The sequence below is a fragment of the Mustela nigripes genome, chromosome 18 (genome assembly GCF_022355385.1).
Source record: "Mustela nigripes isolate SB6536 chromosome 18, MUSNIG.SB6536, whole genome shotgun sequence".
Lineage (NCBI taxonomy): Eukaryota > Metazoa > Chordata > Mammalia > Carnivora > Mustelidae > Mustela > Mustela nigripes.
The window spans coordinates 19,683,500-19,696,606 of record NC_081574.1 but is presented as its reverse complement, the minus strand read 5'-3'; the positions used below and the strand labels follow the sequence as shown (position 1 = coordinate 19,696,606).

General features: G+C 41.4%; 1 protein-coding gene across 1 annotated transcript in view; it reads left to right on the top strand.

Moving 5' to 3' along the window:
• Positions 1-11,644, top strand: part of SGCZ (sarcoglycan zeta) — a 462,338-nt gene extending 450,694 nt beyond the window's left edge. Inside the window, exon 7 of the mRNA XM_059384510.1 lies at positions 10,840-11,644. Within this exon, the coding sequence (XP_059240493.1) occupies positions 10,840-11,046 (207 nt within the window). The 3' untranslated portion in view covers positions 11,047-11,644. The remainder of the gene's footprint in view (positions 1-10,839) is intronic.
• The last annotated feature ends 1,463 nt before the right edge of the window (positions 11,645-13,107 follow it).

The window sequence follows — 13,107 nt, the reverse complement described above, 5'->3', positions numbered from 1 at the left end:
AGAAGCACAGGCGAGGCTTTCTTGGGGTTCATACCCCAGCACCAGGAATGAGTAGGTGAGAAGCATGAAGGAAAGAACCCTCAGGCCTGCTCTCCAAGGAGAGGTCAGGTGGAATATTTTTTAAAGGAACTTCAGTGAGAAAGGAGTGCCCTGTAAGCAAGGAGAGATGGGGTGGGGGTTCAGTAGCACCTGAGTCCTCACAAGCTCTGCTGCTTGGCTAACTCTCCACCCCGGGCATGATTTTCAGTATTCTAACGAGAGAAAAAGTCCATGAAGTTCCAATGCTGGGGTCCGTCCTGGTGCAGACTGGGCTTGCTCCTTAGCTGGTGCTCTGCTCTGTAAGGAGAGTGTTCACAGTCACTGTGAGTTCTGTGAGAGGGGTCATGAGAGCCAGCTAGCAGCAAGGAGTTGTCCGGGTGCACAGGTGCTTGTTCCCAAGGTCCCTGACTGTCTCATTTCCCCCCTGAGCGGTTTCGTCCTCCTTAATCTCAAAGACAAGGGGCTACAGGTCTCATCTTCTGAAACTGCTTCCTGCTGAGTGGGGGCTCTGTCCCTCTCCTGCCCTGGAGGGAGGAAAATCTCAGGCTCGCTGTTCCATGCACTCAGAGGGCCTCGGGTCTTCCTGTAGTAGCAGAGGTTGGGATCCTCCTGCCACCATTAGCTTGACTTGGAATTGTTGGAACTTGGAAGACACAAACTTTACGAACAGGTTAACAGATGGGGACCAAAAATAATAGCCACCAATCATCCCAGGAAAGGGGAAAAAAAAAAAAACAGAAACAAACAAACAGCAACAACAACAAAACCAAGAGAGATTGGGGAGGGCACTTTTGATTGTTGACCAGTTATAGTTAGGATCTGTCCTTTGGTTGTACTGGTGCAGACAGGATACCTGCTCATAAGGTCTTTTTGTATTTACTTCATGTTTTTTTGTTATTTATGTAGGCAGGATGGGTTTTGTTAATAACAGCATAGGCTCTTCCGTGTTCAGCAAGCAGTCAGGTAGGTAATAAGAGGTATTTCTGTGAAAACAAAAGGAAACACAGGTTGATGGTTGGAGCAAATTATAAACCCAGGGTCCAAGTCCTGACTGCTGCCAGGGAGAAGATTTCTAGAAGTCAAGCCTCAGAGGACCCTTAGAGCAGGGGCAGGCCACAGTGATCCGACGGATTTCTCTGATTTGTAGTTCAAATTCTCCCATGATCTTCTGAGGGGCCCCTAGAGCAACAGACATGAGAATTGTCTGTACAAGAGCTACCATGACAATTCCTCTAGAATTTACTTCAAGTTTTCTAACTCTGGTCCTGTCTGTAGAACTTCAGGAAAAAGGACAGTTTTACTCCTTAATGAGCCCAAGACAAGAAAATGCAAGAAGATTGAAAGCCCTAGTTTGGAGAGACTTAGCCAGATATTTGAGGAAACCAGAGTAATTCTGGATCCAGCCCAGTCATATAGGCAAATGACAAACACTTAAAAGATAATTAATCAGAACTAGAATCTAACGTGCACAAAGGGCATGTTATTGAAACACAGTTTTCTCTCTAAAATCACCCTCATTTTCATCAAACATAGCCAGATGAAGACAAATTTATTTGTAAAATAATTTTAACAAACTTCACCTAATTATTTATGTAAGTACAACAAGAATAGGGATTGACCATGTAAGTTCTCTTAAATCTACATTGCTGGGACTTTTGTAAGGGATTTTAGGTTGAACTTTTTTAATAGCCTCTCGAGGCCAGAAGCCAAGCCAGATACTTGTCATTAGATTTGCCTGAAATACCTGTAGATTTGGGTGATTTTTTCTTAAGTTTTTCAATAGATCCTTAGGTTCCTGCACCCCAAGAAGTGACCCCCTTTACTCAACTGGGAACTCTATAAGCAAGGAACCAGGCCAACAATTCAAAGGGGCTCTTTCAGTTCCATAAAGTCAAACTTAGTTCCTTGAAGTTATCTGGTCATGTCTGAGTCTATGCATGACTCTCTCAAATATGACATTCTGGTCTAAGCCTTGGTAATATAACCAATGTTTCCAATGGTGTCCTGTTACAAGGAGAACAGATTCTTACTGAACTTATATAAGCAATTACAATTGCCATGAAAGAATGTTCACTGCGAGTTTCTGAATTCTGAAGGGTTCAGGAGGGGAGAAAACAAATGCCTCAAATTGTTCAGAAAGTAATATTTTATCAAATTTCTATAAGTCACAGATATCATAAGATAACACGTTTCCTTAAATCTGGAAGAGCAACATTAGAGAACCAACCTTGTTTCAGATAGAGTCATAAAAACTATAATCATCTTTTTCAATTTATTTAGTTCCACATTAGTAATTTTTTTCCAGCAGTTCCAGAAATGCTTACCCAGCTTGGTTTCATGATGTTAAGGGTATCAAAAACCTGTACTTGTCAAAAGTTCTTATCATGAATCTCTTTGAGGTTGAAACGCATTTTGCAAGAGCATCAAAACAATAACTGTAAATGACAAAAGACTCAAAAATGGGCATGGTTAAAGATCTGATCAGAATTCCTTATCAAGTAGTTGGCAAGGAAATCCAGTTATTTCTGACACACACTTTAATAATTGGAATGTCAAGTGATGACCTTTTACCAGGACATATATTCATATAATTTCTAGAACAGTTACAGCATTGACCCATGGTATAACCTAAGAAAGTTTATTATCATTTGTTTGGTAATGCTTACCTTCTCACCTAACATACCAAATAAGTCCAATGAGTCAAAAAGACTTTGCTTAGAATTTGAATTTTGGGGAAGCTTGTTAAAAACCTCAGAAACTTCTAAAGCACGTGCCTCAATACAATCATAGATTATTATAGATCTTCTTATTTAATTATTTAACTAAGGTGAAAAAGATTCCAGAGGCAAATACATAGGATTATACAGTAGTTAGCAAAACTTAGCTCCTTTAATACTGAGATTTTGTTTTCTTAAGTGATCAAATATCTGATAAAAACACATTCAGAAAAAAAAAACTTTGTAATTTCTTATCAAGAGCAGACCAACAATGCAAGAAAATCTTGTCTCTTTAACAGAATAAAAAGTTTTATTTGTATACTCGTGTACTTATAAAATGCATCTATTCTAATCTTAGTCCTGACCACATATAAAATTCTTTTCCAAAGATTCCCTATAAACCTTTACAACTTTCTTTTTCATTCAGATTTTGTCCTAAGCCTTCTCTCTCTAAATAACTAATGTCATTTTAGGAAAAAATTACTTTCTTCCCTCAACAAAAATATATTTTCATTCCTTACACCTTTTCAAACGTATTTCCTACGTTTTTTACATACAGACTGGTTTTCCTATTTCTGGCAGGCTCAATTACCTGTATCAGAATTTTAAATTAGAAGAATGCAATTTCTAATAAAACTAAGTAGTAAGCAACTGTGAACTGTTACACCAGAATTCTTTAGATTGGAAATTTATGATACCTTCATAATTTTTAAAAAACGTGTGCTTTTTTGTTATAGTATAATCTTTCAATATAGCATAAGACTTATTTACTAAAAGACCAAATTTATCTTTAGTTTTTCTGTAATAAGCCAAAAGCAGATAAATCTATATTTAAATAATTGACGTTTCAGTATTTTGCCTTATTTGGAAAAGACTCAGATATCCAAAGAACTTAGCCCAATATATTATTTAACCTAGCAAAGCTTTCAAGTCTTACATTACCGAAGATTCTGTAAGCTATAAACCTTTTTATTAACTTGTTCGTAACAATTACCCATGAAAACTTCATGAGACAAACTTAAACATTATTTTAACTCATTTTTTGCTGACAAACTATAACAGATATCATATGAATTTAATAAATCCAGGTAGAATGAAAGCTGTTGATACCTCCACAAGACAAGTCTGTTGTAATTAAGCAACCTTGAATTTGGTATTAACTGAATCTGCTGCACCTGTGTCCACTAAAAAGTCAATCCCTTTGATCCCCACTGTCACAGTCACTTGGTCCTCTTGCCTGGAAATCTGAAGTGGGTGGTTTAGTCTGGGAGGTCTTGGGCTCCTTCCTGCAGACTTGGGAGTGCTCTGGTCCCGCCATGAAGAGGTAGTGCAACAGCGAGGCACTCTCTTTTCTCCCAGAGAGCAAGGGGGCTAGGAGCAGGAGCCAGTGGTGCTGGTCACACCAGGGATAGTGCAGGAGCCAGCTGTCTGAATGGCCCGCAGGTGGGGGCAGCAACAGGAGGAGGAAGGAGAGACAGGGGGGAAGGGGACCCACGGGCAAGACCAGAGACAGATTTTAAAGTCTGGACCATTATTCCTCCATCTCAGTCTCTTGTCTCTCCCCACCTGCAAGACGGGTGTTTTTCTCCAGGTGCCCTTCAGCCCCGGAAGGAGGTTGGGGAGCAGGGGCTTGGTCAGGTATCAGTTCCGGTGTTTGTGCCTGGGGAGCTGGATTTAGGTTTTCCAGCGGCAGCCTATCTTTCTCCTCCTTTTTCTCATTATTCTGATGATTGGAAAGGGAGTCAGGTGTCTGAGATTTCTGTTCCTCTTTATTTCTCTGGACCATCAATTGGGTCCTTTCCCGTGAAACATCTTCGTTACGGAGTAACATAAAGACCTGGATATAGGGAACGTCATCCTAGATCATGTGAACTTGAAAACCAGTTGGGTTAGTTTTTCTTTTTCTGAGTTTGAAAATGCCCAGGATTTACAAGTGCTTGTCTTTAAACCAACTACATAGAGCTCCTTAACAAATGAATTTTAGCAATTACCACCCGGACATAGAGAAAATATCTCACATTTATCACACATATGGACACATATACACACAAACAAGATGCAAACAAAATCTAGCTTTTGTCTCAGTAATATTAGTGGAGGAAGCATTAAAAACCTGATTTCTAAGGACCCCCTCTTTCATGAAAACAAATCTAATTGCAAGATAGCCTCATAATTTGTGGGCCAATTAATTATTTATTTTCCAATTAGAATATGCTGGTTTTATGCAAAAACAGCCAAAGCCTCAGAAACAAATAAACCAGAAGCAGCCCAGAGTACGTCTGTGAGCACTCCTTCCTCCCCAGAAGTTGGGGGCTTCACTGATTGCACCAAACAGCTTCATAGTTTTGGGTTGTTGTGTGTTACAGGCAGCTTTTTCTAATTCTCTGTGCAAGAAAACTAATTTAGACATGCCAAAAGAGCCCCATCTGGGCCGGTTGAGACTCAGGTTATCCTTAAATTTTTTCCGCCTAAACAACATTAACAGTAATCACCAACAGCCCAAATAAAAGCAGGGCCATCAAGTCAAATTGAGGGGTTTTGCTAATCAGGAGTTCTCTTCGACACATCCGTGAGGTGTTGGGAAGTCAGAGGGCCAGAGAGGGTGGGTGCTGGTCCTGAGCTCTGAGTTCTGGAGAACCCCCAGGGGTTCTCAGCCCCGCTGCTCCGACATCCTGTCAGCCAACCATAGACCTAGAAAGGTCGATGCAAAAGGAACAAACTCTTAAAAAAAAAAAAAGTAAAGAAAAAGAAAAGGGGCACTTGGGTGGCTCAGTCAGTTAAGCGTCTGCTTTTGGCTCCGGTCATGATCCCAGGGTCCTGGAATTGAGCCCCATGTTGGGCGCCCTGCTCAGCAGGGAGTCTGCTTCTCCCTCTCCCTCTGCTGCTTCTCTTGCTTGTGTTCTCTCGCTCTCTCTGTCAAATAGATAAACTCTTTAAAAAAAAGAGAAAGGAAAATGGATTATTTCAGCTCAAGTGAGGACAGCTATCCAGGATACTGTGTCCTCCCAAAGAAGAGAGTGCTTGCAGGGAAGGAGTGTTTGCTGCAGGGTTAACAGAAAACATTACAAAGAACCCTTCAGACAGCTGTGGGCCTCACTTAAGCTTCTAGTATGTGTGCGGCTGCATGGCTTTGGTCTCATGGGCTCTCGGGAAGGCTTTACTCTTTATGTTTGGAATATCCCTTTTTAGTTAATTTCAAGTGAAGCAGACTGAAGTCCACAATTATCCCCCCCACAGATGAGTACACAGAAAACAAAAGTAAAGAGGTTTCCAAACAAGGTTACAGAACAGGGACTTTGGGCGGGAATCGGAGAAGAAAGGTGGTAAGAGAAGCGAGAGAACAAAGAAAAATAAGCCCAAACACAGACCCTAACCCCTCCAGAGAGGGACTCTAGCCTCTTACCAGGTTGGTCAGTCCTGACTAGAATCTACCAAAGTAATTTGTAAGGGACCTAATATGGAGTCCCTTTTGCCAAAGGGACCTGATGCAAAGCAAAGAACCGGCGCTTGCTCCAGTGGCTGCCAAATCCCATGGGTGGCTTCAGCCCCCACCTGCAGGATCTGCAGGGCCCTGCCCCCCTCCGAGGGGGGAGCTCTGGTGCAGTCAGCACACTGAGACGTTGCCCTTTGGTTCAAGAAAGAAGACAAGGGGACCAAACAAAGAGCACTAACATGAGACGGAAAAGAAAATTCTGAGAGAAGGAATGGACAAAGACAGTTGCTAGAGAAATGGGATGGTCAGTGAGGACAAAGGAAGCTGGAGCCCCCAGTCCCCGTGACTCTAGAACAAAGAAGTGCAGGCCACCCCTCAGTCATGGGTAGGAGTTGGAGTCTGGCAGCCCCAGTTCTGCTGGGTCCTCTCTCTTCATGGTCGGCAAGTGTTATGACTCAGGTCCTTTGACCCCGCAGTGGTGGAGATGAGACCAAATATAAAAGCACAGACAAAGCTTTCTTGGGACTCCTGCCCCAGCATGAGGGCAGGGGGGCAGCACAAGGAGAGGTCAGGTGGGATATGTTTTAAAGGAACTTCCCCCGGGAAAAGTGTGCCCTGTAGGCAGGGAGAGGTGGGGGGGTCATTAGCACCTGAGTACTCACAGGCCCTGCTGCTTGGCTAACTCTCCACCCCTGGGCATGGTTTTTAGTATTCTCATGAGAGGAAAAAGTCGGTGAAAGTGCGGTACTGGGGTCCGACTTGTTGAAGACTGGTTTGCCCTGGACTAGGCTTGCTTCTTAGCTGGTGCCTTGCTCCGCCAGGAAAGTCATGGTGGCCAGCAGGCAGCGGGGAGTTTTCCAAGTGCGCAGGGACTTGTCCCCAGGATTCCTGACTGTCGCATGTCTAGGCTGCAGAAACCTGGCAAAGCCGGGTTGGAAAGAATCAAAATGCAACACCTCTTCTTACCTCCTGATTTCTTTTTCAGGCTCAAGCCAAGAAAATATCTTTAAAAATTCATTTAAATTATTATAAAACTATTATATATATAATAAAAATTTATAAAATATTATATTAATATAAAAATAAAAATTATCTATTAATAAAACATACTTCCCTTCTATGGCTGAGGGTTTGGTATGGATCCGGGAAGCTTAGGGAATTACTGTCCCACAGCCGTGTGCTGTGGGGAGTAGCCCCCAATGGAGAGCAGTGCTGGAAGGCGCTGTTGTGGCCACACACCTGCTCCAAGTGAGGCCCAAGTCCTTCAGGGATCACTCTGTTGAGGCCCCACAGCTGCGCTTGTCTTAACCAGCGGCCACCTGCTTGCCCGACCTGTACAAAACCTGCCCCTCTCCACAGCTCTTCAGGAGAGCAACCGGCAGGGAGAGAGGACCAGTTGTGTAGCTATAAAAAGCCAGCGCGATGGCATTGTCACCAAGCCGCACCAAAGCACCAGGGCTGACCAGTAACAGCTCTTGCTGTGTGGACGAGTAAGAACCATTCCCAGTAGCCTACGCTCATTTAATTCACCCCATGGTGAGCCTCTTCGCCACTTTCCATTTGCACTCTTTGTTTACGTCTCAAGGTTTCTTGGACGAAACACCAGCTCCTACATTTCTGCAGCATAATCGCATCTCGGAGCATGCAGACCTAAGGCCCCCTGTCCCAGAGCTTGCCCCGTAGTGTGTTTGGCGTTTATGAGGTCTGGGGTTCCTGCTCTCTGCAAGCATGCTAGCTCCTAAAAAGTTGTGTGTGTGGGGGGGGGGGCACCTGGGTGTCCGATAAAGCCTCTGACTTTGGTTCCCTTCATCCTCTCCCTGTCCTGGGGTGAGGATGCCCTGCCCAGAGAATCCCTGCTTAGCAAGGAGTCTGCATGCCCCTCTGCTTCAGCCCCTCCCCCCTGCGTGTGTTCTCTGTGCCTCTCTCAAATAAAATCTAGAAAAACAAAATAAATCAAAAATAAGGGACACTGGGTAAGCTGTGAAAGTTCCTCTTTTTTTCTTTTTCTTTCTTTCTTTCTTTTTTTTTTTTTTTTTTTTTTTAATATATTTTATCCTTTCACTTCAGAGATGGTAAGAGAGAATAGGAGAAGGGGTAGGGGAGCGGGAGAAGCAGGTTCTCTGCTCAGCTGGGAGCCTGCCCTGATGCAGGGCTGGATACCAAGACCCTGGGATCATAACCTAAACCAAAGGCAGATGTTGAACTGACTGAGCCACCCAGGTGCCCCGAGAGTGCCTCTCTTAAACTCAACCAGTAGAGAAGTTTATTCCTCCCCCTGTTCCGATGTTTCACTTATTCAAGTGAAAGAGCCCAGTGTGTAATGATTGGTGTTCTCCTCCCTGATGTCCTTCAACAAGGAGACACAGAGCCAGGAGAAATGATGCCCAGCCTCGGTACCTGAAAATCTGTCCTTTCCTTTTGCTTAGTTTTGCGAACTTCTAACTTCCCTATTCGGAAAAAAAGAAGTCTCCTTTAAAAAATAAGAATAGAAACACTTTCTCTTTGCTTTCCCATCACTTAACCCAGAAGGAACTATAGAGTGACAAATTTCAACATTTGACACCTGCAAACAAAAATTTTAATCACACTTTCTTAACTTTGAATATTGTTGGTCAATTCAAGCATCCATTTACTTTATAATCTAGTCATGTATTCAAGAACCATATACATTAAGAGGAAGCTGTATGTGCAGGGTTAAACACTGCAAAGTTATATAAAAAAAATTCAGGTATGATTCCACCTTCAAGGAAGATCTAATTTGCTAGAGAAAGGAAGATACAAATAGGACTGTAAAATAACATCAAATGGTGAGCAAAATCAGGGATTCATAAGTTCCTATGGGCAAACCAATAAGAGTCTCTCCATCTTGGAGCATCAGGGAAGAGTCATGGAGGGTGAAATGGATGAACTAGTCTCTCCTGGAGGGGGATCTTTGTGCCCCACAGGGAAGAGACCTGTCCATGGCGAAAGAAGAACATTGTTTCACGCAACATGCACTCCTACAATTTTCTGCACTGCTGTGAACCAGACAGCTGTAGATCTTACTTGCAAGGAAGAGAAATAATGAATGAAGGAATACATACTTAATACAATGTTAGGAAGGGGTTGGTACTATAGAGAAAAGTAAAGCCATCAAAGATCAATTAATGAATTAGTGCTCTTCCCATGGAGTGGTTAAGAAAAACTTTTTTTAGAAGGTGACCTTTTAGCAGGGATCTGAAACCTCTAAATCTAAAATATACATGTCTATGGCATAAGCATTATATTTGTATCTTATTTGCAGCATTCAATAGATTCCTGTGTTTCAAAAATTTAAAAAGAATAAAGGAGTTTGCTTTTAAAAAATAAATATATAAAAGAAAAAAGCAGAAATCTCCATCCCTCCCATGGTTTCTAGCTACTCAGCGAATAAGCTGGGTCTGTATCTGGAGAAAACTTGTAAATATCTGGAGAAAACATTGTAAATGTTTGGGGAAACATTTACACTTGTAAATATCTGGAGAAAAGCTATTTCAGGTTAAAGAAATAGGGAGTAAAGGAGCCCAGAAACCAGAGTTCCTTTGATAAGTTTGAGAAAATGCAAGAGCTAGAGCAAGGAGAAGAATCCTAGGAAATGTTAGAGGCCAGATCATGGAGGGCTGGTGGGCCACGGGAAGGGGTCCAGATTCATGCAAAGCGTGGTGAGAGGCTCTTAGGAAATTTTGAGCCCTGGGATGATCTGATCTGATCTCTGTTTCTTAGAAGTTCACTAAGCAGTATACAAAACTGGCTATAAGAGAACGAAAAGGACAACTGGCAGGCTAGTCAGGGGGCTATGGTAGGAGTCCCAGTGAGAAAGGAATAGATACTTGAATGAGGGCAAATCTCAGATTCTTCTTTTGAGTTAAGAAGAAGTAATTAGCTACATAACAATAGAATGAAGAAATACCTAGAGAAAGTTGTTTCTTTGTTCATTCAAATTCACGATTTCAGTTTTCTTTGAAACTTTTCTCTTGCATGTCAAAACCATCTGATCTCCGTCCCTAAAAGTGGTAAGTCAATGTTTGGAATAAATGAAGTCATTTTGCAAATTCAAAAGTCTAACAAAGTAAGTGTAGTGTACAAGTAATCCGTTTCATGGAGACTTCAAACCTGATGATATCGAATAATGGTTAATGATGTAAATTATCTACGTGGCTTATCCTTTAAACTGTCAAGGTGATTTTATGACTTTTTAAAAATTAGACCGTTGAGTGACTTTTTTTAAGAAGTTGCCCATCCCTTCAGGTAGGGCCTATCCACGAGTACCCCAATTTCTTTGCATCTTCTTTAGACGAGGCATGATTAAGAAGTTAAATGGAGAAACTTTGTCAAACTCATTTAGTTTTCTGTGGTGTTGGAATAAGCGTGTTGTCCCCTTAAGCAGATCGTGCAGTATTGCTTTTCAGATCGAGGGCTTTCTGTCCAAAAGCACCACATCTCAAAGGAGAGGAAAGCTGCAGAGCTTTGGGGCTGTACCGTCGGAATGTAATTTGTTTGTTCAACAAAGCATGGCAGCTAAACCAATACAATTGTTTGTTGTTTACTCTTTCTTATTAGACCATGTTGTAAAGCACCGAGGAATGGCGAATGCTAAAATGAATTAAAGCGCACTCTCTACTCCCCTCCTAGATATTTCTGAATGCAGAAAAAATCCGGCTGGGGAATCTCCCGACGGGCTCTTCCTCCTCCTCCTCCTCCTCCTCCTCGCCGAGCTCCTCAAATTCCCGGCAGACCGTGTACGAACTGTGCGTCTGCCCCAATGGCAAACTCTACCTTTCTCCAGCAGGAGTCAGCTCCACGTGTCAGTCCAGTAGCAACATCTGCTTGTGGAGCTGAAGTGACTGATTCCTCCTCACACCAGAATAGCCTTTTGTTCCTGTCCGTCTGCTTCACAGTCCCGCTCGGTTTCCCTTGTGATCAGTCCAGAGCTGCTTCAAATGGTCCACAGAGCAACTTCTTCCAATGCAAGCGGGGGTTGGCCGCCACCTTCTCTCCTGATTGTCCTGCTCGAGGCAGAGAGTGTGGGTGTCGGGGCAGTGGGAAAATCGTCTTCAGCGGGAAAACTGGATCATAACTTTTGCTCAAAAGGGAGAAAAACATAGGTGCCTTTGCTACGTGAAGTGAAGCACACAGTTTTAGATTTTTGCAGGACCCGGAGATGAACTGCATATACATACATTAATTATATAGATGAAATTCCCAGTATCCGACGGCAAGATGAGATGGTTGACCCTGTCAGAAAACTAATTCTACAGCCTGAAAGCACAATTTTCCAATCGTGGGTTTGGGTTTTTGTTTTTTTTGTTTTTTTTGGATGTAAACTTTTATCCCCAAATTTTAAAATTTTTCAAGCATTAGATGATGCTTGCTTTGCTAAAAATTAAATTCAATACATGATTTTTAACGAAACGAAACAAAACAAGACAGAATTCCACCCTGAGTTTTGTTTGTTTCTTTGAATTCAGTGTGTTGTTACTCTTTGTCTACTAAGTCTAGAATTTTGTACATTAGGTAATTTTGAAAGCACTCAGCAATATAATCTTTACAGAATTAACAGAACACCATTATCCTGTCATTCGTCAGATCTGAATGGCCTTATATAGTATTTACTTGGCTTTTGCATGTGACGTATTATTTGCTTTTAACGAAACATCTAATTTATTGCAATAGGATTAAGAGGGGCATACCAATGGTGTGGAATCCATAGTTTTGTTTTGTTTTTTTTTTAAATTCACATGCTATCATTTCCATGAGGTTCTCCTAGTACAACTTTCTGTTGGCTCCATTCACTTTGACTCCGACTGCTATCATTCAAACATATCCGTGAAATAAATAAATGACTAATGTGATGCATTTTGCCGAGAATGGATTCACTTTCCATTGGAATATAATCTTCAGAATTATATCTGTATTTTTTTAATTGGAGGTCAAGATTTAAGGATGGTAGAAAGTAAATTACAAATCCCTGCTTCCACAGTAAAAAATATAAATGTTAACAAATATTGACACTGTGTTTGCTCCATTAGATTCCTATTTTCAGGAATTTGGTCATAGTTTCTTTCAGCTCTTAATACTTAGTTACCTTGATTAGACTGTTAAGCTACCCAGCTACCAGGCATCAGAAATCATAGCTCCTTCCATTCTCTACTGCTAATTTTTTGTAAATTAGCACTAGTAACTCCAGAATAATGTAGATTCGTTTATCACAACAACACTCCTTAACTTGAATTCTTGAAAGCTAGAGAATCCAAGAATGTAAAATTGAATCAAATATTTCCTATTATGGAAAGATGACTTGATTCCTCTAAGGTAAGTCCTTAGTTTTCACCTGTCAGTCACTTACTTTCCCCTATGCTCATTATTACAGGTATATAGAAGCTTCATTTTGGGGGCCCATGAACATAGAACCTTTGAAATTCAGGCCTCTGTAGCATAGAGCAAAGTGGGAGATGGGAACTTGTTGGAGTAATTTGTCGAAAGTAGGAAAATTAGATAATGCAAGGAACAAAGTGAACCATTTGGCCAGAATTACCTTGTTTAGATAACCTAACATCGAATGCTTAGAAAAGCTCTACTTTACTAAAACACATTCTGTATCCACCAAAAAGTCCAAAAGCTAGTGCAGTTTTATCACTTTTCAAATAGAACTTGACTTGTGTTTGCAGGTTATCATGGAAAACTTAAATAACTATTGGAGTAAGAATTTATATGCAGTTGCTTAAAACCTCCTATCATAATGTAAGTGTTCAATTTATTTAAGTTGGAACATTAGAATTTAATATGAGAAATTCTCACATTGGTATAGCAAAGTACACAAAGTATAACACAAGAAATTTTGAGAAATTCTGGGTGCTAATCACTTGTTATGGAGCTTTTACGAAAACACTGTATTAATTT